This window comes from Phymastichus coffea, unplaced genomic scaffold, assembly GCF_024137745.1.
Source record: "Phymastichus coffea isolate CEN01 unplaced genomic scaffold, Cenicafe_Pcof_1.1 PCOF00052, whole genome shotgun sequence".
Classification (NCBI taxonomy): Eukaryota; Metazoa; Arthropoda; class Insecta; order Hymenoptera; family Eulophidae; genus Phymastichus; species Phymastichus coffea.
Genome location: NW_026706863.1, coordinates 1,134,347 through 1,159,307, shown reverse-complemented (window position 1 = coordinate 1,159,307; position 24,961 = coordinate 1,134,347). Strand labels below are relative to the sequence as shown.

The 24,961-nt window shown below is 36.7% G+C and overlaps 1 protein-coding gene across 2 annotated transcripts in view; it reads left to right on the top strand.

The window, feature by feature from the left end:
* The window catches only part of LOC131665551 (agrin-like), a 213,429-nt gene that overhangs the window by 123,840 nt on the left and 64,628 nt on the right, over positions 1–24,961 (top strand). For both annotated transcript variants that reach the window (XM_058937487.1, XM_058937488.1), the window contains exon 5: positions 10,826–11,035. In XM_058937487.1, the coding sequence (XP_058793470.1) occupies positions 10,826–11,035 (210 nt within the window). The remainder of the gene's footprint in view (positions 1–10,825; positions 11,036–24,961) is intronic.

The following is a 24,961-nucleotide window of genomic DNA, read 5'->3' as shown; positions in this document are numbered from 1 at the left end:
CAATTCAAGAACAAGAAATATTGAATGCATAAGAAGGATTGTTTATGGGACTCCAAGCCGCGGTAATCACAACCGTTAATTGGATCAAATAAACAAAGGAATCTCCATTTGAAATTGTGCGTTTCTATACTAACTACAACGTGATTTGACACGAATCTTTCACCACTCACAGGGCAACTATTATTTTCTAAGATTATTTCGCATTATATTCTCACCTTTTCAATGTAATTCTAAAGTAAATTAACATTCTTAATTTCTAAATACTAAGATTCTTTTGATACTTTGAGTATGATTATTCAATAACTTACACTTGAACATTAAGCAACACTAACTTATCAAACCCATTCGTAATAGTAAATAAATAACTTTTAATTGATTATTTTTCATTAAATATTATAGCTTAATTAAATGAAAATATATAAATTTGCACAAAATGAAACTATTACATTCAAATAATTGAAACAACAAATACGCAATCCTTTATTAAACCGTTTATCTTTAATCCTATTTTAATTAAAATAATGACATATGAAACTATACATAAATATTCATCCGAATGATTCGACTACTAGATAGTTAAAAAACAAATTCAAAAACTTGCTACAAGACAACAATTCATAGCACTTCCATTACCGTCTTTTGAAACTCAACGATTCAGCTCAGGATTCGAGCTTGATTTTCGATGTTTACGGCTCCAGGAAAAATGTAGCATGTGATTCTGCTTCGTTTCGCTTGTTTATCAACGGTTATTCGCCACACGCTTACATACACATACACATACCTATACGTGGTCAAAATATATGTATGCTTTCACAAAATGTATGATGCTGATTTCGCTCGTTTCTCTTGATCCCGCTAAAGGCAGATAGATTTTTGCTACCCTCACGTGGCATTTTTTATCCTTTTTCTCACGATTTATTATCCAAAGATACACACATTAGCATATCTATTGAATATTCTTGATAGATTGGCTTATACAAGAATTCCATTTCAAAGTCCTCCAATATATTTCTTTCAACCTTTTACTGGTAAGATTAGCAATCAATTTATTCAAAACAGCTATAATTATTCGAAAGGGCTAAGGTAATTTTGGCTCAACGCATCAATAATGCGAAGGATAGGACGTGCTGGCCCATCAATTCATGCGTAGGCGCATCGGCATCGAATTTGCTCAAGCTCAAGCCGTCAAATCCCTTAGTTCCCGCATTAACAGCCAACCATATCGCTTTGATTGCCTCTCTCTCTCTCTCTCTCTCTCTCCACCAATGGTGGTAAACCTCCCCTTTGCGTCTCTCGCCTAGTTTCGTGTCTTTTCCAACAAGCCCTCGAGCCACTTAGACAGCGACCAATTAGTCTCGCGCATGCGGCAAATTACTTTCGATTACCTCTGCGGATGCTCAGTTTAAGATGTTTGTCAACAACGACGGGATTACATTGATTAGAAAGTTTTCAACTATTCCAACGAAACGCATAATTATTTAGCATATTCTATTAAAAATAGAAAAGCATAACACCCCACCGTACTTCACAGTGTAAGATTTAAATCTTTATTGTTCCATTAATTATGCGCTGCTATTGTTTTGCGATGATATACTGGAGTTAGACATAGTATTTGCATATAAAAAGACTAAAAACGATTGTGCGTCCAGTCATATAACAAAGCAGCTTATTAACTAAAAGAGCTACTATCAACCTATAAATAAACTGATTTTATAAACGATACCCAAGAGTATCGTGCAACATGTAAAACCTTTCCATAGTATGCCAGAACACACATGAAGTGAGCGAGTATCATTATCTCTCATTAAAATCTACACTGGCTTCCGGCAAAAACTAGCGTCCTCTCACACATTTCCTCGTATCTCAGATACAATAAGATCTACGCCTCCTCTATCTCTCTCTCTCTCTCATTGTCAATCGTTGTTAGGGAGGGAGAGGGTTCCGGAGGCGGTACGCACCCATTACCTTAACCTTGAACCGTAACACCCTTGAGAATGATTGGAAGTGACTTGAATGAGAATTTCTCTCATCAGCTCTCTTTTACAATTTATTTTGATTATATGAGTGCACTTAGTCTTCACTTCATTTTTATCATGCTTCTGTATGGAATTATTAAATTTTATTTTCGTGATCGAGAAAAATTTTCTATCTAAACTACGATAACTCCTTGATCAAACTACTAGTATTAGTGAACTAACTATTGCTATCTAAGAATGTAAAAATAGCTTTATATCACAGTTAGTTTTATCAAAGTTGTTATTCTTTATACAAATATATCATTATACACACACACGCGCGCGCACACACACACACACACATATAAATGTTACCGTTAATGAACAAGTTAGAATCAATCAATCAATCATACAAGCGCGCACACGCATACACACACATACACACACATGAAGTACTGCCAGTGAGAGAGAGAGAAACAGAGAGACAGACAAAGAAGCTTAATTACCTCGACAAATTAAGTGGAAACTGGCAGATTAGCGAGCTATAGCATGTGCGTGCGAGTGATGCGATCATGCAGCGTACTTGGGATTCTTGCCGATGCTACATACATGCACGTAGTCTCTCTCTCTCTCTCTCTCTCATTATTTGGGCTATCTCTCTTCATTTTCGATCTAGTTTGAATGCTGTTGTGTAGGGAATTTCGAAGTGAGGGATTATCGGATGCCTAGAAGCTTCTTTTCGTCGTATGATTATTCGAGAATTCCATACGCTTGTTTGATTATACACAATAGAATAGTTCAAAAATCGCATCCGAAAATCCATTCCCATTCTCCGAGAGAGCTAACGCGTGCGTATGTAATCCGCACACAGCACCCAAATCAAATTCAAAACCCTTATTTATCCGCGCACCAAGCTTCAAACGTTTTTTAGTGCAATACTAATCAGACCCGTATGTTTTTATCAAATGCTCGATACTTAAATCTCTCTCTTACACATAATGTGTGTTTGTGTGTGTGCGCGTGTGTGTGTGTGTACGATATACATCACAAGGTGGGTATACACACATTTTATCCGCGCACACACACACACATTGATTATAAGGTTTCAAAGTCAATATAGCCCCATGTATTGACCGCACTAACTGCTGTAGAAGGAAACACTTTAATATTATTCTCTTTCCCCTGCGAAAATCCTTTGATACATACTTCAATGAGGACTTTGTATGATGAATTTGTGAGGATCAAGTTTGGATGCTACGCTTGCACTTGCGCGCAAGCCGAGTTTTAGGGATTCAAAGAGGATGTATGCGTACGTTTGTATGCGTACGTTTGTATGCGTGTGTTTAACTTTTGAGCAAAATGGCAACTGCGAAGTCAACAGTGAAATTATTCACGACAGTCTTTTTACATTTAAGTTTCTCGTAGGAGTTTAAATTATTCTGTGAACCGTTGTAGATAAAGCAGCATGTTATTATATTAACGTTACTTAGTTATTAGTAGTAATCGATTAGGATATTCATATAGAGAGACGTATTACATTATTGTCTATAGATAGCACTGGATATAGTAGTAGTAATCATGAAACCGCATCACGATGAGTAGTTTTCGCTGTCTGTATATCAATATCCCGATTATATCATACAATCTGTCAATTTACTTAAACAACCATTCTCAAGTTTATCAATAAGTCTATTCGAAATAGATACAATTCGTTGTTTTTATTAAATTAATTTTCATTGTTACAATAATATATCAGTTCAATTGCATTTATGTCACAACAACAAAAAGAAACGAAGAACAGCGCACACCGCGAGACATAAGCCTGACAAACGGCCATAGGCCGCCATGAGGTGCAAAAAATTAGCATCATAATCACGGGGTATATAAACACTATGCCCGACAGAGAGAGGGAGAGAGAGGGAGAGAGAGAGAGAGAGAGAAAGAGAGAGATTAAAAAATGCGATTTTAACCCTCACTACATTATTATATTTGCATCTAAAACTCTGTGTTCTTTTTTATCTTTATTGAAAAATCTTAAAAAACAGTCTGTTAATTTAAATCATTTACACGATACAAAGATATTACTATTTTGTGCTGGCAGGAATGGATGTCAATACAGAACCGTATTGGAAGTGGTGACATGGCGAACCCCATTGATGAATCGACACAAGAAGCGAGTGCCGTCGTCAGTTTTGTTCTAGAATGAAACGTTACTGATGGCACTCGAAAGCTTGAAAGTATATGGACGTGCTTATAATTGGGTTATGTAAAAACTCCTCGTTGCGATTGTAATTAACTTTTGGTTCATCTCACAGAGTAAATTTTTCATTGGTAATTCCATGAAAAAGCGGGGAGAATATGATTTGTGCGTTGAGTAGCAGTGCAAATGCATGTACGAGTCGCGGTACTGTGAGTTGGGGACACGTGTCAAGGGAGATGCGGCGACCGTCGGCGACACGAGACGCGCACACGCCGCCGTCGTGTCCGTTATGCGTAATGGCGTATACGTACATGTGAATTAACGCCACTGCGAGTTTCGGCGAAGGGGCTGTGCAGCACTACAGTTCTCTATCTCTATCTCGAGCAAGGAAGGGGAGAGGCGGTCGATGGCTCCCGGAAACTGGTCTCTACAGAGATCGCCCGCACACTACATTACCACGTCGATCTTGCATCGGAAATGTAAATATCCACTGATCAATGCAAGATATTTCCGGCTCTACTTGACTTCATTTGAATTCGATTAAGACAGTATGTGTTAGCGGTACACCGTCAACATTTGAATTCGATTGACTTTGTCGAGCTGTCGATCCTAGAGCTTCCAATCAGAAAGGATACATTTTCCCCAAAATTATACACTCAGCGTAGCGTAGACCGTCTCACGCGTCAGAAAAAAAGGGGTAAAACCAATAAGTCCCGATTAACGTAAACAATTCACGCTCGACGCGACTTTTATCGGTAAAGCATCAATCAGGTGCCCACTACGAGCGCGTCGCGACTAATTAGCTTAGGTAGTGGCGAGCAGACTATAGATACAACAGTGATGTAGCGATAGAGCGAATGACTACGTATACATATACATATGCAATCGCGTGCTTTCTTTGATTCGCGTGAGCACTGATTCGATACTACTTTCTCTTGTCGCACAAAAATTACTACTCGTGTCGCTGCCACCGTCCGTACTTTCAAATCTTAATCTATCGATGCTACGTTCCACAAAACTACTCGCTTTTTTTCAATTATATTTCGCCTTTCGTGACACGATGGGGTGAAAGATTAAAATTAAAGTCATTTTACTGGAAACCGAGTTTCTTCGTGTCATTAATCAAGGCAAAATTATGAACTACCTAGCCGTTGTCTTTTCATGTTATTAATTAGTAGCAATCTGCATAAGATTTTCCTTCTCGACGTGAAGTTTGCAGGAAAAGAAACTGATTGAGCTTGTTAAAAACAGATATACTCAGCTTCTTTACGACTTTATGGTTGTTAAGGGTTTACGCGAAAACTTTAAAATACAAGCTTTACCATAAGCGAATATCACAAATGTCGGATAAATGAGCCAGCTTCCTTGCGGCATTACCAAGAGAGTTGAATTACCTCTGTTTTTACCTCAGTTAATATTCAGTTAACTACCTATAATATTCCATTTGAAAATATTTATTTGAATAAAAAAAAAGATGAAAGGCAAAATTACGTGTGTATTTATTGAACGAAAATAAAATAGTTCCGATTGCTTGAGAAAGAAAAAGAGAAATCGTTAGGTACTTTTAGCGACGAGAAAACGTCAACGCGCCGTATTACACGAGCAGTTTGATAGCTCGTGGCTGAATTATAGGACTAATGGAATGACCATGAAAGGTAGAGCAGCCTGTAATGAGAAAGTTTCAAACTCAATAACTTCCAAGCAGAAGCGTCCAACTCTCTCTGGCTCTCGATTGGACGTTGAAACAATTTTCACGTTTAGCGAATATTTCGAGCTGTACATTATTGTTAGGCACCCGTCAGTTTTGTTGTAGGCAAAATTCGTGTAAAGTTTAATCTTGTTTAGTACTAGTGGAATTAATGATAATGCTAACAACTTGGTATTTGGTCGACTTTACCACGCCCTTTTAATAGCGTTTACGAACTTTTGGCGATGCTGGATTTAGCAGTTTATGTCATGAGTACCTTAATTACTTTGTATACATTCAATAATTGGGAGTTAGTTGAGCAAAGATTCACGCTTAAGGAAAATCGCAAAAGTTTAAATAAACAAATTTTAAACACCAAAAATAGTGTAAATAAATCATCAATAATCTCCATCCCATTCTCGTGAGCATTGCCTCAAATAAGCCATAATGACACTCATCGCAACGCAACGCCTCTTATCATTTGCATTCCATCTTGCACCTCTCGCTCGCTCGCTCAAAGCACTCTCGATAAACTGCAGGCTGACGTGGTGATAGGAAGATGGAACAAAGGGGTCGCTTGGCCGATGAGCCATTAATGCTCGGTGTAGGTATGTGTATGAGTGCAAACATTATTGACACGCGCCCCCGTCAACAACTAACGAATGCCTTTGGTCAATCGTCGAGTGATTTTCTTCTCTTTGTAATTAAAATACGAAGACTCGCTGCACGCGTATGTCTCTTTTGATTTGCGCCGAAGGAAAATTACCATGCTGCAATTCCGTTTGGTGTATGTGTAGCTTCGATTCCCCGAGGAAATTAAACAACGAGAGCGGCAGATGAGGTTACGATAAAGGATTCAGTTTCTATCATGAAGTTACATTGCGATTATGGGATTGGATTAATATTTTTAGGAGTATGAGTTGAAAAGTTACTATTAACTTTGTTTAAAAGTTTTATTAAAAATTCAATTGGGTACTTGGAGAAACTAGTCTATTGTCTATAAATCCTATGATTTACAGACAATAGAGTTTATTTTATGCTAGAACTGAGTAAATTGATAAGCACCATATATCGCATTCAATTGACTTTGAATATAACTTTGCCAATACTACGTCCACATCCGAATCTGCAATCCGCTCTTCCCAAAATTAACCCTCCCGCAAATATTGGACTTGAGTGAGGGAGGGAGAGAGAGCGAGAGAGAGAGAGAGAGGTGATAGATACAGTTCACTTGAAGAGCGTAGTAATAACCGGTCGCTTCGCAATAAAAGTCTATCCGAGTAAATAATGCGTGACAAAGACTGGACAGATCGGGCGCCATATTTGCTGGTACTTCGCGTGCGTTCTTTTTTTCATGAGCTAGCAGCACCGATAAATTCAATTGAGAGAAAGAGAGAGAGAGAGAGAGTCCGAGTCCAAACAGCTCTGCCGAAATTGAACGCAGCTCGCGTTGGCATATTTGCACTTGCAGCCGCGTGCGAATTAGCATGCCGGCGGAAAAATTACTGCCATTGCCGCACTTTCACTGTGTTTTTGTTTTGCATGGTGGGGCGTCTAGTGCCTCGAGTATTGTGGTTTTGTAAACTTAATTTTGAATGAAATAAAAAAACGCTTTTTTTGTTAACCATAGTTTTTTTGGAAATATTCGTGTGCAGTTTCATTTTTTTGTATGGGTAGTTGTATGCATTGGCAGAAATAAATTTATAAGAAAAGTAATTTTAATTCTAAAACATCCAGTTGCAATCATAACTATTAAAAGTGACTTTATTAGTATTCAAAAACTTTGGGTTATTCTTAATAAACAAGTTTTTTTTTAATATCGAATATACATATGAAACAGTTTAATTAATATTTATACGAAAGCCTTTACTATTTTGAAAGAATTTCACTCAATCATTCTTATTCAAAGTAAATCTATATTCTTTGCTTCGATATTTTGATGAGTTCATTGTTAACTTCACTTCCAATAATCCACAGATTATATGAGATCCGTTACTTAAAAGCCAATATTTTACCAATAAGATATTCATTGCAAAACTTAAAAAAGCCAGGCTAAAAATAAAATATAAAGATCAACGATCTCGAAACTTCGCCATATGGAAACATATCCCCCGACACTCAGTATCAACGATAAGAGAGCGATGTATCAAGGAATCTATCGAGGTGTAAATGTGTCAAATCAATGAATCACAAGAGTAATAAGCTTCTGATATATACTCTCCCATTTTTCCCTCGATGACAGATTATAGGCACCCCGCTAGGTTATTAATAGAACACCTCATCCCCCCTCTCCTTTACGAATACTGCGAATGTGCAGTAAAGTTTCTGGTTTGGATGAGCTGGCTTTGAAGAAGGCTACTACAGTGCAGACAAAGCATTTTTACAGTGAAACAAAGATTCGAATTCTTCGTAAGGTTAGATACAGGCTAAATGTTCGTTACTTATGCGTATTGCATTTTTATACGTTCACTGTATCTAACATCAATGCTAGATGCAATAACAAAACACAATCAATATTCAATTTCAAATATCCATTCGGTATGAAAGGCAACAACATTTATCTACGAGTAATACTCGTATAAATGAAACAATCCAATCCTATCATAAGCCAAAGCACAAAATCCTTCAGCCTCGGTCGCGTCGGCAATAAACGTCAAGAAAATGAGAGTAATCCACCGACCTTGAAAATGCATTTCTCGCCTAAATAGCAAAAACCCTTATCAACGCCTGCTCTTATCTCTCTCCCATTGCCTAGTATATGTGTATATGCGTGAGAGGTTCGCTCGTAAAAGGACGCAGCAGCAGAAGCGAAAGAAAGGGTTGCTCGTCGTAAAAGACTGCCACGGAAATGGTTATGTAAGCGCTAGTTTACACGTTCGCGCGTACGTAAGCGTACTGCTATCTGATTTATGAGTCATCCCCTCCCTCTTTCTACTTCAAAAAATCCAATTACAGTCTCGCAAAAACCAGTACCGCACACTGAGATGAGAATTAGTACTACGGTTAATTAGCTAAAGCGAAAATAAAAATGCCCAGTCAGGCAGGATGTTAATATGTACCACTTGATATTTTCTTGTGAAAAGCCTGCGAATGATTTGAATCGCTGATGATTGAGAACTAGCCGCGAGGGATGGCTGGTTAATGATACTTCGCGCGCACGTACTTACGCGCGGATTTTAGATGACTTGCGTGAAATAAATGGAGGCGGTGTTTTACTAAATAATATTTGAGCTTACTGCCATGGAAAAAAAATAAACAGTGACACGCTATAAAGTGATCTGCATCTGAAGCTCACTCGCCCATAAAATCATGCATCCCAAACTCAACTAGACAATCCATTCCCCCGTCCTCTTTCTATACCGGTATATGCATCACAAAGCCACATCGAAATTCCGCGTCACGGCGAGATCAGACGTGCGCGGTTCATATCTGCATCTATGTGCTGCTGCTGACGCGAAAGAAGGCCTCTCGTATACACGGATGTTTGCTTTACGCGAAGTGTGCGGGAGCCAAAGCACACGTGCCTATATATATACCCGGGAGTAGCGATGCTCGGATTTCCGCACGGGTATATGTTGGGAAGAGAGCGGTGGTATATCGATAGGGTATTATGTTTCGGATGACAATGCCAAACAGTCATTTTTGAGAAATTAATCGAAAATGAATTCAACGCTAATTTTACTGGCCTTTAAAATTCTCTTGATATCGAGAATTTAGTTTTCTTATGCACGCTCGAGTTCACATGTGCTACAAATACGTCGTGTACAAAATGGAATTCTAATAATTCTGGCAATTTCTGAACGTTTTCACGTAATTCGATGTATAAGTTCACCAAGCTCTTGCCCGTTATTCCACTTTCGCATCCGAGTATTTCGAGTGTAGACACGCCGTAATTTAATACCAAACGTAATTGAGTGTACAAAACGCGATTGGTATAAGTACACTCATTATGCGGCCAACAAATTTATATATTATTCTTAAGAAACCAATCCAATTAACTCCACGGTTTCGCTGAATACTCCCGTCCCTTGATACACCAAACTCTCGAGTCGTAAATCAAGACATGTATCAGACAGTTCATTTAACTCTCAACAAGAAAGTACACCGCTCAATGATCATTTATCAAACTTCAAAAAATAAACCAGTGAACTATTCAAATCTCATACAGATTTCATCATTCATCAAAAAAAAAAAATAAATAAAAAACTTCGGGTCCATAATCTGCACATTTAACGTAACACCAGCTACGGCTGCGGTAATCCTTCACTAGGTCGGCAAAGATTTTCCGTAGTGCATTCTCTTTTTTCTTTCTTTTCGCTAGAGGGCGTCTTATTAGTGATCACGCGCGTGCACAGATTACCCGTGCTCTTTTTTTCGAATCGAACGGCCGTTTGGAAAATTGATTGCAACCACGGATGGACTTCCAGAGAGAGAGAGAGAGAGAGAGAGAGAGAGAGAGAGAGAGAGAGAGAGAGAGAGAGAGAGAGAGAGAGAGAGAGAGAGAGAGAGAGAGAGAGAGAGAGAGAGAGAGAGAGAGAGACATCATGTTACTCGAGTAAGAGGGGTAGTGAATTTTTTTTGTGAGAAATCGGAATTTCCGGAGGAAATCCAGAGCTGCATTACAATGCAAGTTTATATAGGATATTTGATACGTTACTGTAATAAACTTGGAGTTTCGTGCAGCACCTGCCAATAAAAGTTATTTATAAATAAATTAATGTCATCTCCCAGAGTGAGATATTTAGTTGCTGTTATCTGATCTATTACTGGAGACAACGGTTTGCAATTATAACTGTCGTGCAATGTTGTTGTAAACTAAACAATTTTGTTTATTTGGGATTCGAATATTTAATTTTGAACAGTACAGTTTTGAAATAAAATTTTCATTCATCTGCCCTTTATCACTTTCCATTTACATATATTGATCAACATTGAAAGCAATCGTTTGTTAAAAATTGAAAGTCGAAATCTTTATGCCTACAGAGCCATGCGAAAAGACATTCTGCGCATGGGGCATGAGTTGTGTGGTATTGGATACTGGCGAGGCAACGTGCCAGTGTCCAGCCTCGTGCCCAGACAACTACGCGCCGGTTTGCGGCCAGGACGGCGTCACCTACTCGAACCACTGCCAGCTGCGACGTACCAGCTGCCAGAAGCGTAAGGAGACGCGGGTCAAGCATCAGGGCGCTTGTGGTGAGTGTTATGTCATTGTGTTGTATGTGTGTTGATGCGCTTGTGGTCATCCTCCTCCCTCGTTCCTCTTTCTCGCTGTATGTGTGCCTGTTTATTGTCGCGACGACATGCTGGCTTGAGAAGGATCAAGCTTGATTAGTTTGCAGCTTGGCTAAGCAGGCTGTAAGGACCTTTTGAATTGTCTTGAAAATTACGACGTTGAAAATCAAGTGAGCGAAGAAGATAAATATATGTATGTAATGCAGTGTCTGCAATTAAAATATTTCATACTACGTTTGATTAAATATTTACTTGTACATTTTAATATCATACACGATGCGCTCAATAAAAATTTCGCTGAAAAAAGAAAATAACTCCCTGAGAAGTTTTCGCTCACACAAAAGGGAAGTTGTGATATATTTAATGTTTGCGAGTGCTTTCTATTTATGTTTACATATTCAAACTCTTGTTATGCGTACTGTCGCGAAAGACAAAAAGGTTTTCAAACCTTTCAAGAGTTTAATAAATCTCGGATACATTTTAGTCAATGACCTTTCAAAACAAAAAACTTGCACTTCGAAGTTCTCATTCAAAAACATATCGTGCGATATGTACTCTCCTTCGAACAAATACGACCTACCGATAAAATCGTGATCCACGGTAGCAGGCAAAGAAAAAATAAAACAAAGTGCGAAGTGCATTTCGCAGCCTATTCAATCTCTTAACGAAACTAGAAATTTACTGCGAAGGTGTGACATTACGCCGTATGTCTCTCGCGCGAAAAGAATGACCATGCCAGCTGTCAGTCATGCTTGCGTAACGTCTCGTGGCCTTTATTTAGTGTACACTTTATATTGCATCGTCCGACCGTACAATGTTATATTACCACGAATGAGAAAAGGAAATTTTCAAAAAGAAAGCTTCCATAAAAAGGACAATGCGTAGAAAGAGGAGAGATAGGGGATATATCGTAAAGCTAAGACGAGGATTAAGCGCTGTCGATCAAGAGAAAGCTTCGCCTATCATTTTTCTTCAAGAGGCCTGCATGTCCGTGACATCGACAAGAGAAATGAGGCCACGACGACGTTTCCTAAAAAACTTCCGCTTAAAGCTCCAAAAAATTATTTCATTGAAAAGTCGCGTCATTTTTATTAAATAAAAAGGATCAAATACTTTAATCTACCACGAAAAAAAAAAAATATATATAAATATACATCGTAGAAGAAAAGATGTTTACGGTTCTTGGAATTGCCTAACGTTTTTATAAATTAAAAAAATGGTTTTCTCTCTCCCTCTTGCGCGTGCGCCCGCAGAAAACTTTGCTTTTTTATGGGAGCGAACGAGTGGATAATTTATTGCCTAGCGCTCGATTTTACGTCGCTATCCGCGCCCAGCGACGCAGCGGATTCAACATTGTAAAAGAAATTAATAGGTTTCCTGTATTACTCCAGGATATAACTCAATTTTCTTTGTGAATTTAGTTTTTTTTTTTCGAATGTCTCAATTTTTATTCTTATATTATCGGTCTTTTTTTCAATTTTATTGTAACGATTGTATGCTTGATATAAGAATCGCGTTATTTGTAATAAATTAATAAAATTTTCACAAACAAGGATTTATTGCCAATTTGATGAATAAAGGAAGTTTTTATTTTGCGTATAAAATTGTTTCTCGTATCGTTTTAAAAATTAATGAATTCGCCACCAAGCGAAAACTAAGTGTGGTAAATTAATCCACCCAAACATATACGTTTCCGTAGCATTGTATGCCAAGAAACTTGAAAATATCGAACTTTGAATATCTCGCTCTAAATCTAACCAATGACTCAGCTCAAAATACGCATATACAAGACAATATCGCGCAAATAAATGAAAAAGGAACAACAACAGGTTGCGTTCGGAAAAAAATAAAAGAAAGGGTGTGGGTAAGGGTCGTACAGAATCAAATCTGCGCTGCCTGGGGTCACGTTGCACGATTTGAAAAATGAATGCACAAGCGTACGTGCCACGCTGGATATCTTAATAGAGAATCTGGCGGTCGAGAGAAAGAGAAAAAACAACAACGTGAAGAAGAAAAAAGAGACCTGGCAGTTTGTGCGTGTGTATGAGGAGTATACATAAATTTTTCGCGGTTGACATTTTATGTAAATTGTATGCGAGAGAACCCTTACTCGCGGCAAATCGCCGGAAGGACACCTTTTTTTGTGTGCACTTTTTTGGCTTTTAATATAATTTATGTGGAAAAATTTCACTTGCAATGCCGAGTAAATCACACTTCCAAACTGAATGTCGAGCGCTCTATTTTTACATTGTAAAAGGAGGAAATTACAAACGGAAATATTACATTAGCTTATATGGGTCACTTGAAAAACATCACTCAATAGCTATCATTGCCTTTTCTTATGTATAAGCTGTAATAAAACAGAAATCAGAAGTAAACCCGATTGACCGCGATGTCGAAAGCAAGACGAACCACGTACTCATGTGTCGATACACCTAACTTTTTACGATTTCTCTTTCCTTTTTTTATCAAAAGTTATTCTGCTCTTTTCTTTTTTTACCAAGGTATACTGCTTCGCTGCTAGCGAGCACTCCCTTGTTCAATACCATGAATTAACCAATGCGCTCAAGACACAGACAAAAAGATACTTTTTTCACTTGCAAGCTTTCTTTGAGAATCCTATACTCTTTTTCTGTGAGTTTTCTGTGCTTTTCGTTAGCATTTGTTCCTTCGATATTGAAAAGTAACATCCCGACATAATTTATTTTTACCAAGTGCGCTTGTAATTACGATAAAAATAATATGTAAACGTACCTGTGATCTACCAATTATAACATTTTAGGCTTATTTGTTGACCTAGTCTGCATACGTATGTGTGTGTTTTTAATCTCGATTCTCCTTTCGTTTTATCCTCTTATTCGCTAACAACTTCCTGCAGCATGTAACAGAGGTCACTCGACAGCGCTTCATTCATTATTCAAGCCTCATTGTGGATACTGCGAGCTTCTGAACCTGTGTTTTCCTGCTCCAATTTTCACTCTTAACTCTCTTTCTCTCTTAACTCGTAATTGTTGAAAGCAACCCTCTTTACGTCAAGCGTTCTCTCTCTCTCTCTCTCTCTCTCTTTCTCTCGCTTATGGAAAGAAGGAGAGAAAGAAAAAGAGAAAGAAAGATTTTTCGAACGAGAAAGAAAATAACGGTGCTTTGTTGAATTAACCTACATTCTCACGTTATCGTCAAAGGCAAAAAAACACGGCGTCTTTGTCGGATTAAACGTCAGACCAAATATATATCGCGCGCAACCATCAAAGTGAGCACGCACCGACGAAAAAAAACAGCGGTGGTGAGCAAACAAAAGCCGCGTTCTTTTTTTTCAAAGGAATTCTAAAGCGAATCCTACGAGTGAAAGAGAAAGAGAAAACGGAAGTGCATGCGCTACGACAAAAAGATAAGCGCGTCAAAAGACTTGAAGCATGCGAAAATGCTGACGCTGAGACTCTTTGATTTCCGAATTGTATGATGGTTATTATCTGAGCCCGCGCATTTTTTTGTTCGTCAGCATTTGATACTTTGGAATATATGAAATATTTTGAATAATGGTTATTCTTAAAATACCATTATCTTTTGAAATATTACTGTAAAGTTTTATTATGTAAAAAATCTACATAAGGTATATAATCAATTTTAAATTTTATTTAAAAGGTTCAAGAAATTGGTTAAGAGTTAGAAGATTGCAACTATTAACAGATGAAATGAGTATAAGGAATTTCGATAGTCATTTATATTGTTTTTCTTACTTTTGCGGTTGAAACGTAAACATATTAACTTTAGAATTGTTACAAACCACACCCTATTTGTTGTTGTATATTATTTTGGTATAACTTTAAACAGTGCTGAGTTTTACCACCAGATGAGACTTCGAATATCCAATTCAAACAGAATTCTATAAAATATGAGTTACAATATAAATACATTTAATAAAATGATAACTTAAATGAATTTTTCATTTGAAAATAGCAAAAAATTATCAAAGTCTATATACAAGCGAAAAAAAATCTTCTTCAAACCATCAACAGAATAATACATCTACACGCACTCTCCTAAAAGAAGCACGTTGCGCATCACCTTTACTTTTCTTCGTTCTTTCTCTCTCGTTCTCGAAATTCAACTATTTTCTCTCATTCTCTCATCATATTTTTTTCCTCATTTATAGCTTTGTCCATGCAATACATCCTCGCATTCGGCGTGCCTCGACGAGAACACATAAATTATTATGCGCGCGCAAACAATGCGAGGGTCGCGCGAGATGTTGAGCGAGTTCCCGCAGCTGATGAGAATGGTAACGAACATATGAATGAGCGAATAGCCGGATATTGGAGTGTCGTTGCCGCACATATACGTACACATACTCAATATAATGACAAGTGCAATCAAGTTGCTACGTTACTTTTCTGGTGTCATTCTCTTTTAAACGTTAAATTTGAGGTTTCGTGCCGTATGGAATGATTCAACGGGCAAGTTTATGCTTTTAATTTAAATGTCATGCAAAAGTTATTGGTTGAATTAAAATCCTAAAATTAATACAACTAATTGTATAAGCCAGCATTAAATATGCAATATTGCGTAAAGTACTACTACTGATAAATGATTATTCACTATTAACAAAATTATACGCAACATCAATTAGTTTCTGCCGAGCGCGATTTTCCCTTCGCTCGCAAAATTAATCTCCTCTTTTGTCAGCTCTAGTCGCACGTCAACTCACGGCGAGCATAATTAATAGCCAATGCAGTCGGCTTTTCACCTGAAATCCTTTCGTTTGAGTTCATCCTTCAAAACTGAGAGAAATAGAGCTAGCGACAAAGTTGGAAGGAAGGGAAAGCGAATCTGCCCGCGATTTATCACCACCACCGTGGATAAGATTCGCTTGAACAAAAGAGTCGGCGCTGGCGCAACTTCGGTGTAATGAAGTGTGGCCGCTGCGATAATCCCTGATTAACTTAATTACACCTCTCGTGGGAGATTCGTGTAAGCGTGTCCTTTTGTGCTCTCCCTTACTTCCCGCTGGAAATTTCTTTTGATGATTTATTTTTCAGCCGAGTTTGCAAGTATTTTGATTAGCTTCCGGATAATCCGAAGTTTGATAATTAGTTCGTTTTTTTTCTCTTTGCGCCCGATCACTTTGATTGAATTGCATGCAAAGTTCTTTTCTTATCGGGTATTCAAAGTTGTTTCGAATGAAATTATCTCTATAATCATACTTCATTTGCGCAGAGAGCTCGAAACTTTCTTCCATTCCTCTTACTTAACAGCCTCTCTCCTTAAAAAAATATGTATACTTTCCAGTTGCCTTGATATCTTGCGTACAATAGTTTACATTCGTCGCGATAACGACTCTCCAGAGTTTTTTCCGGTGAGGGTACACGCACGCACGCCCGCGCACACACACACACAGATAAAGCAAGCCAGCCCGCGTTGCTGAGAAAATGAAGATACATGCTGCGCGCGCGGGCCACCTCGAGAAATCGGAAAAACTTTAAAAACTTTTTCTCGACGACGTTACTTCTTTTCTTTTTTTAATTTCCGCGCTACAGCTGTGCGAGATTTAGCAAGTTTGAAATTGCAATTGAATTTATCGAAGAGATTTGTACGTATATGCGAGGAAAGAGTTGTATGCTGATGCGCAAATAAACTTTATAAGATACGAATGCAATTTATCGTGTAAAGTGCCTTCCTTCCGACGAAATTCGCTCCAATGTGCATTAGAGTAATTTCATTTCATTCGAAATGGAGTGACCGTACGAAAGATTCACGGAAAAATAAGAAAGCACCGATTTTATGTAAATTAAAAGTTAAAATTCCGACGCAACTTAATATTTCTACACGCATAAGTCTACGTCACTTACTTCACATTTCTCAAAAACTAAAGAAAAGGGATATCCAGGACTGCGAGAAAGAGAGAGAAAAGCCAAGTCGACTAGATATATCCTTATATGAAAGCGTGGAAAAATGTGCCGTTTTACGAAGAAGGTGGTAGGTCAGCGCACGATTTTCCGATATGTGTCTTTCCATTGTAGAGAAAGAGAGAGAAAGTAGGGACGCGCGGCCAAGTCAAATATTATAATACGAAAACGGAAGACGCGCGCGCACCGACCAAGAGATATTGAATGTCACTCGTGTTCTAGGCGGATGGTAGAGGGGTGACGCTTGTTATTTATGCGGGCGCCAGAGCGAAGATCGGTCTCTCTTTTGAAAGCGAGCCACTTGAAAGCTCGTAAGATATTGAAAGGAGGTCGCTTCTTCTTTTTTCCCTTCTTTCTATGTCTGATATCTTTTGTCGAAGGAGAAACGCTGCTGACTCGCACAATGCATGAATGCATTTTGACTGACGTATAAATAAACTTGTTTTGTGCGTTTTTTGAGCCAATTAGAGGGAAATACGATGTATTTTCGTAGACAATAAATTGGTATTTTTTTCAAGTAAATTAATAAAGTATTTTTTAATGTATAAATTAATAAAAAGAGTTTTTACATCTATTTATCTAACAAAAATTTTAAAAGACCACTAAGAACATAATGTCGGATCAATACCAGATACATACATATTCACGTTGATATTGCGAGCGTGAAATGTACAAATTATTAGTTTACTCTAATCTTTAATCGTGTGAACTGCTTTTCATAGTGGATCACATGATTTGCAGAATTGAATAATTTAATACTACATTACTAAAATAGATCAAACTATTCTCATTTAAATAATAGTAATAAATAAACAGCTTATCAATAGATAATAATAATAATAAATATTCGATATTGACAAAATGAAAAGTAGAATTGAAGTTTATATACTAAATTACTTTCATTTATTATGTTTTAACATATCGTCAATAAATGAATCTCACGATTTTACAGCAAATTTCAAATTGTATCTCGAAAACATTTCACTGAACTCGCTCAGATCCTGAATAGTGTGAATAATCCCTCGAAAATACACCAACGAAATAACATTCGTCATTTAAAAAAACAACTTTTTTGTGAACCGCAGTGATTTCAGCTAACACAATCTGCTTATCGATTAGCATGTGGAGTTTGTTTATCATCGAAAAGGTTGCTCTGTACCAGTGTGATGAGAATCGATTGCCGTTTGTTTATGCCTGATTTTCAATCGCGTGGATGGCAAACATGCAACGGTGATTTCTCGTTTTTCTCTCTCTCTCTCTCTCTCTCTCTCTCTCTCTCTCTCTATTTGCGCTTGATAATTACGCGCTCGCGTACTCGATTGTTGTCGCTGTTGCATCTCCTTTTGTTTCGTTCACGAAGCAAAGAGTGTTGATGTAACGGCTTCGGTCGACGTGCGTGAGTTTAATTGTTTTTTTTTATGTGGACTTTTGACTGCCTGATCCTGCAAGCAAACAATGCCCCGATTCTATGATTGCAGGATTTATTTGGTATGCGTTGAAATCAAAAACTCATGCTAGGATTTGTTTTGTATTTTTTATGCATTTTAATTGGATCAGAACTTTTTGATTGCGCTCGAACTTTCGTCAAATTTCTAATCCCCATGTTGTAGTCGACTAATTCTTTGTTTTTATCATCCATGTTGATCGCATGTTGTGCATTCCACTTGAGCCTTGACCATAGTTAAGAAATTTGATGAATTCAAGTTTGATTTAAAAAAGTGAATATCTAACCAACATGGCTTGATGAAATTTTATCATTTATACAAATTCACTCTGCTATCAGAAAATTCATCTGTGAGTCCCTCTAAATTCTATTCCTAGAAGATCTTAAATTTTCGGACGAAACGATCACACGTATTTTTTTCTTATATTTTCAATATTCGACAAATCTTGAAATAGAGGCTTCCCATTTTCCGTCTGGGAAAAGTCCGGCCTTTTCGGCCTTTTTCGGAAGAACGCGTCGCATCCTCTTGGCGACGGGCTAATCTTGAAAAATGGCAGAGCGCATTTTTCAAGGGATCCGAAAGTTGCGCGCAATCTGTAGGTCTCTCGCTCTCTCGTGGGACTCGTCACGACGCTTGCACTTTAGAATTTGCATTTTTTAAACGGTTTCGAAATAGAACCTGGTTGGCTGGTACTGCTGCATAAGATGAGCGATGAAGCAAGATTTTCAGGAAATTTTTAGATTTCGAAAGTCCATTCTATGAAAAGTTTGATAAAGAAATACTGAAATAAATGTAATGCAAGATATTTTGAAAAATTAGTGTGTGGATTCTGTTATGTGCGTTAAGTTTAGAATTTTTATACTCCCGTCTGAACTAGTCATTCTCAATTTATTACAATCTATCCGATTATAGAAGTGCAATATTTTGTAAGAAAATTGAGATCTTGGAGTGTCTGTTTTAATTTTTAAAAATAAATTGAAATATATCTCCAGCATTGTATAAAAACATAAAAATATTCTTTGGGATTAATAAACGAAAAAAGGATATTTTTCTTGCACGCTCTCACGAGTGTTTGAGAAAAAAGTCAAGCCTAAGAGGTTCGTTTCAAAGCTACGTTATTTCTCTCTTTCTCTTTCCGACTTCACAAATGAAATTCACTAAAGAACTGCAGACAGAGAAAAAGTTCTTCAATGCATCGGCACTTCATCTCCATTTCACTTTGGGCACTTCAGGAACGGAAAGAAAAGGGAAAAACAGCGCGAAGGATAAAAAGATGCAGGCAGAAATAAGAGAAAAAAAAGAAAGAAGGAAAGGCTTGCAGTCTAGGGTAAATAGCAATTAGGCTTGGTGAGCCTTTGATCCTCGGCCAAATGCAAGAGGAAAGAAGACTACTGCCGCTGCTGCTGCTGCTGCTGCTGCCGTACCGTCTCTCTCTTTTTCGCTTTCTCTATCTTCTTTTTTTCACTCTTTCTTGGTTCTCAGGATTCACCGATGAAAAATTGTGCGTCTGCGAGCAAATCTTAGGTTGCAAGCTCGAGACCCTAAGGTAAATGCCTTTCTAGCTGCAATACTTTCTCTTTTTTGTGGTAAAACTGTGAGAATGATGATATAAACGTTCTTTCTCCTGAAGATTATAATGAAAAAATTAATATGATGATTATAGAACAACTACTGTTTGATCGTTTTAATATAACAATTTTGCAAAATTATTTTTCATAATTTAAATTTCGAAAACTTCATTTTTAATTTTCCGTTTAAACTTTTTACATCTCACCAAAAATTTCATAAATTTAGTTTCATCTAATTAATTTCGTCTGTTGCCGTATTCAGCCGAACGTAGAAAGAAAAAAAAGCTTTCTCATTCTTACTCTGTTGTAAGTGGAAGATTCCTTTCGTCTTCAATTTCAAAAGCTATCTAGCTGCTCGGCAGGGACCCCATCGTATAAGTATGCATAAAGCGGCTCGGGCGCGTTCGGTCGAAAGGTATAGGGTCGGAAGCTTCGCGTAGCAAGCTAACATATATACAAGTCAGCGAGCTGTGTGGCTAAGGATATATATAAGCTAATACGCGTCGGACGGAGAGAGAGAAAGAGAGGGTAACTAGTTGGCCAGGCGCCATGCATAGAGTTGGCCGCTAATAAGTGTGCGAGAGAGCAACGCGCAGCAGCGCGTCGACTTGACAAATGCTTTAATACCTGCCATCGGCATTACTCGGCGTTTTTTTTTTTTTTGCTCTCACCCTCTTTTTACTCGTTTTCGTGTTTTTTTTTTCTCTCACCCGTTTCGATTTTCTCTCTCTTGTAATTGAAGAAACTTTACGCGCTACTCGCGAGACTACTCTAACGAGACTCGGCTGCCATGTCGTTACGTCGACGGAACAAAAAAAAATAAGGATAAGGAATGGCTGGAAGAAATGGTGTCAGCTGCAAGGTTTTCTAAATGGAGAGAACTTGGATGAAATGGATCATATTGCGATATTGTGTTACTTGACTTTTTAAAGTGCGATTTGCGATTTACGTGGGAGTAAAGCCCGATAATGGCATGCTCGTTATAGTTGTCAGTCATGTTTAGAGGAATTGGATTTTTTTTCAACGAACTCGTAATTCATATTTTTTTATTGTTGTGTTAATGAATTACAATAAAAAAGGAATGAATATATTTATTAGTTTATTAGTATTGTTTAGTTTGTAAGTACTTTTGTATCCAATCCTGCGCGAGGGAGTTTAATATTCTGCAAGTTGTAAAGCGAATCTAGTTCCAATTAGATATACTGCAAATATATTTTGCATTTAAATAAATAAACTTAATAAATAAATGAATAACAAATAAATAGCCACTGAATTTTTCTTAGACTAACGCATTGATATTTTCAGCAATTGTACAGGTACTTTGAGACCTAATTCAATAACGAATCAACATAGTACTGAAGATATATTCATAAAAAGAACAAAAAAATCAAATGAAGATATTCTGCTGCATAGCTTTGTTATAACACTTTAAGTATCATAAATTCTTCGATAATTAATGCAAAAGCAAAACGAATTATTAATACAAAGAATATGGTGGTGTAAATTATATAGACAAAAATTATAATCATTAATTAAGATACGCTCTCTTTTGAAATATTCTATTATTTATTTATTTTCTGAAACTACCAATTAATTAATGTAAAAATTTAAATCAAGTAGAGTATTATTGGTTTGAGTCCTCCTGTCAATAACTGACAAAACATCGAATCGATAAAGTAATTTACGAGAGGAGCGCGATCAAAGAGTATGGTATAATCACAGATACTTTTAACCCCTTCCACTGTTGCGGTGTTTTCATTTAGCTCGCTTTCTCATATACAACGCCGACGCGCAATTTCCTGACATGCAGACTCGAAATTGCATGATTTCGTCCGTAAAGCCATCCGTCTTTTTTATTTTTGCCACCTCTCTTATTTTCCACTCTGTTATTTTTTTTTGTTTCTCTTTGCCTCGAGCTACGTGCTGGCGTCGATTTCGACGATTCTCACTCCCTCTTCTCTTTTTTCTTTTTTTTGTCATCCTGTCACCGAGAATGAGTGGTCCATTTCTTTTTATTTGATAGTCAGTCGACTTTGACTTTTATCGCTGGAAGTTGTACTAGAAACAGCTAGTGAGAGGATATTGTTATGGCAAGTGAGTTATCACAGTAAGCTACGTTTAGTAGTGAGCGAATATTTGGGACGAGTTTTTTGGATTCTTCTGAAATGATTAGTTTCTTCTTTTTAAAATTTTTTCAAAGTATATAGATTGAAAATTTTCAATCTAGAATGTATAATCAAATATATAATTATAGCTCTTTTAGTTAGCTTTGAGAAGCGAAGTGGAAGGGAATGTAATATTTCATTCCCTCGGTAAAATTACCTGTGATATTCTCCTCTACAAATTTAACTGCAATAGGGCAAAAAATTTCTTTACAAGTGAAATTCAATCGTATGCAATAAAATCTAATTAAATTTCACCCACTCAAATAAGTACGAAACTTTTCCCTACTGTACTCTCCGTGAAATTTAAATTCTGATTGCCATCGGTGTAATTGAATCGCACAAATCACAAGAAATAATTACCGAGCAAAACCAAATTCCAATGAACAAGCGAGCCCCTTTCGTATGCAGCATTTAATTTCGAAAGAGCAGGGGTAAAACGCAAACTCATAAACATTCCATAGAATATTCACGCATTTCAGCAGCTCAGAAACAAGGCCACGGAGGATGGAGGGCGACTCGCCAAACTATGCGCCAACTACTACTTCGGAAATTCGGTAGAAGACAGGGAAGAGAGAGAGAGAGAGAAAGTGACAGCGCCCAGGAAATATAGACGAGGAGGAAGTAAAAAGAGAGAAAATAGAGGTCCCGTGGGTGTCGCGTTGCCTGGGCCACTTTAACTCAGAAACTAATTACACGGCCGAGACGTGAGAGAAGGTTTTTGCGCTCGCTCGCGTCTCCACAGGGATGACGAGAGAAGCGCACTTTGTTGTATATACATAGAGAGAAAGAGAGAGTTTCGTCATTAGAGTTTCTTTTTTGATCGACTGAATGTTTATTCCTGCGTGGCCTCTCTTTCAGTTTGATTTTTCTCTGTTGCTGTCTTGAAATTATCCCGTAGAAGTTGTTTGCAAATAAATGAAAGAAAGTTGTACTTGTTCTTAGTTACTCGATTATTTTATGTCAGGGATTTCCAAAAGTTCGTTCAAGTATATTTATTTTACACTCATTATGTTTTGTTACATATATGTTAGTGTTTAAATAACGAAGAATTAGATTTGAGTAAATAAATACTACAGACGAATTTTATATAATCCTGTAATCCTCTTTTAAAAATCCTCTTATAAAAAAAAGAACCTGACAAAATGAAGCCAGTTTATTCGTGATCTGATTGGCTGAAAGATAGTCATGTGATCAGCTGTTATTATATTATATATATATATACGCATGAAAGATTACTGCAGACTTTCTTTGATGATTAAATGTTCAGAAAGGGTATCAGTATCGTTAATATAATTTTAATATGAATTGATTAATTTAATCATACTGACCTGAAAATAAAAACCAACTAATACCCTGATAGAAAAATGAATGAAACTTTGCTTTATGAGAAAGTTTAGCTTTAAATAAACAATAAATTAAGTAATAATAACAGATATAAATCGGCAGATTATTACGATAAAATATTTTACACTGATTTCAGCTTTATTCAATTGCATAAAATATTATAAAATTTTTTTAAAAGTGCACTTGACTTTGACTTTTGATGAATTTTTAAGATAGAATTTTGTACGATAAATACTTAAAACTTCGTTATTAACATTTTTAAGTCATGAATATATCAACATAACTGCATATTTATTTACCAATAAATAATGTTGGTTATATCTCATATTAAATCATTGGAATATTTAATGCATATTGAATTGTCGAATTTTCAATTTCGCTGATCAAAATTTTGATTTATTTTCGTACGTGCATTAAAATCAATGCGAAAAAAAGACGATAAAGATGAGCACGCCGGTATGTATTTATTATATACTCAGTATATTATAAATATAGGTAATATAATATATTTTAATATTACAAAAAATATCCTTTTCTAAATTGAATTACATGCACTTCAGTCAAACTAAATAATATCAATGATTGACAAAAGGAAGAAATGAACATAGTAATTATTGTGGAAAAACGTCACTTATCAAAATTAATGGGTATACGCATTTATTATTATAATATGAAATAACTCATTATTATCGCAAAAAATCCTTAATATTTTATCAGATTTTTACCTCTTCCCGCTGTCGAGAAAATACAGTTTAAACCGCTTGACAGAAAAACCCAGCGATCAATTTCAAAGCGCTGAAGGGACCTCACAGTAGGTACTGCCAGCAGAGTCCAACGAAAAAAACGTCCAGTTATTTATTAAAGTAGAGGTCGCTTATCTCGGGCACGTGCTCTTTAAAAGTCACTCCAAGATAATGAGACGAAATATACGTGGTTTTTTTGTGTTGCCAGAGCGTTGGAATAATTAATTCTTGTCGCTTAATTTTGCTAATAACGCACAAAACCATCACGCGTAAAAATTCTGAAATATCCCTTTTAATTTAAATTGGACGGAGATATGCACTGGACCAAGAAATAAATAATACAATTACGTGGAAATACGTTACTCGCGTCTAATTCATTATTTCGATTCATTTATTCAGATGCTGTCGAAAGCGAATGAGAACAAATTTAATTTGTCACAAGTTTTTGATTTATAACTAAGGCAGATTTTTCAATAATTCATCAATAATAATAATTATTTTAGCTTTGTTTAATACATTATCATATGATCTTTTCAAAAATTACCTACAGAGATGTAATTGAGTTTTATAGAAGGCGTAATTCAATAACACATTGAGAGGATAATAAGCCGCAATATTTTGCCATGATACTGCTGCAATTGCTCCCTAAAATTTTTTAATCTAGCAAAACTGAAAAGCTAACTGACAAAAATTAATTATCCTCTTGAGAATTTTCCCAA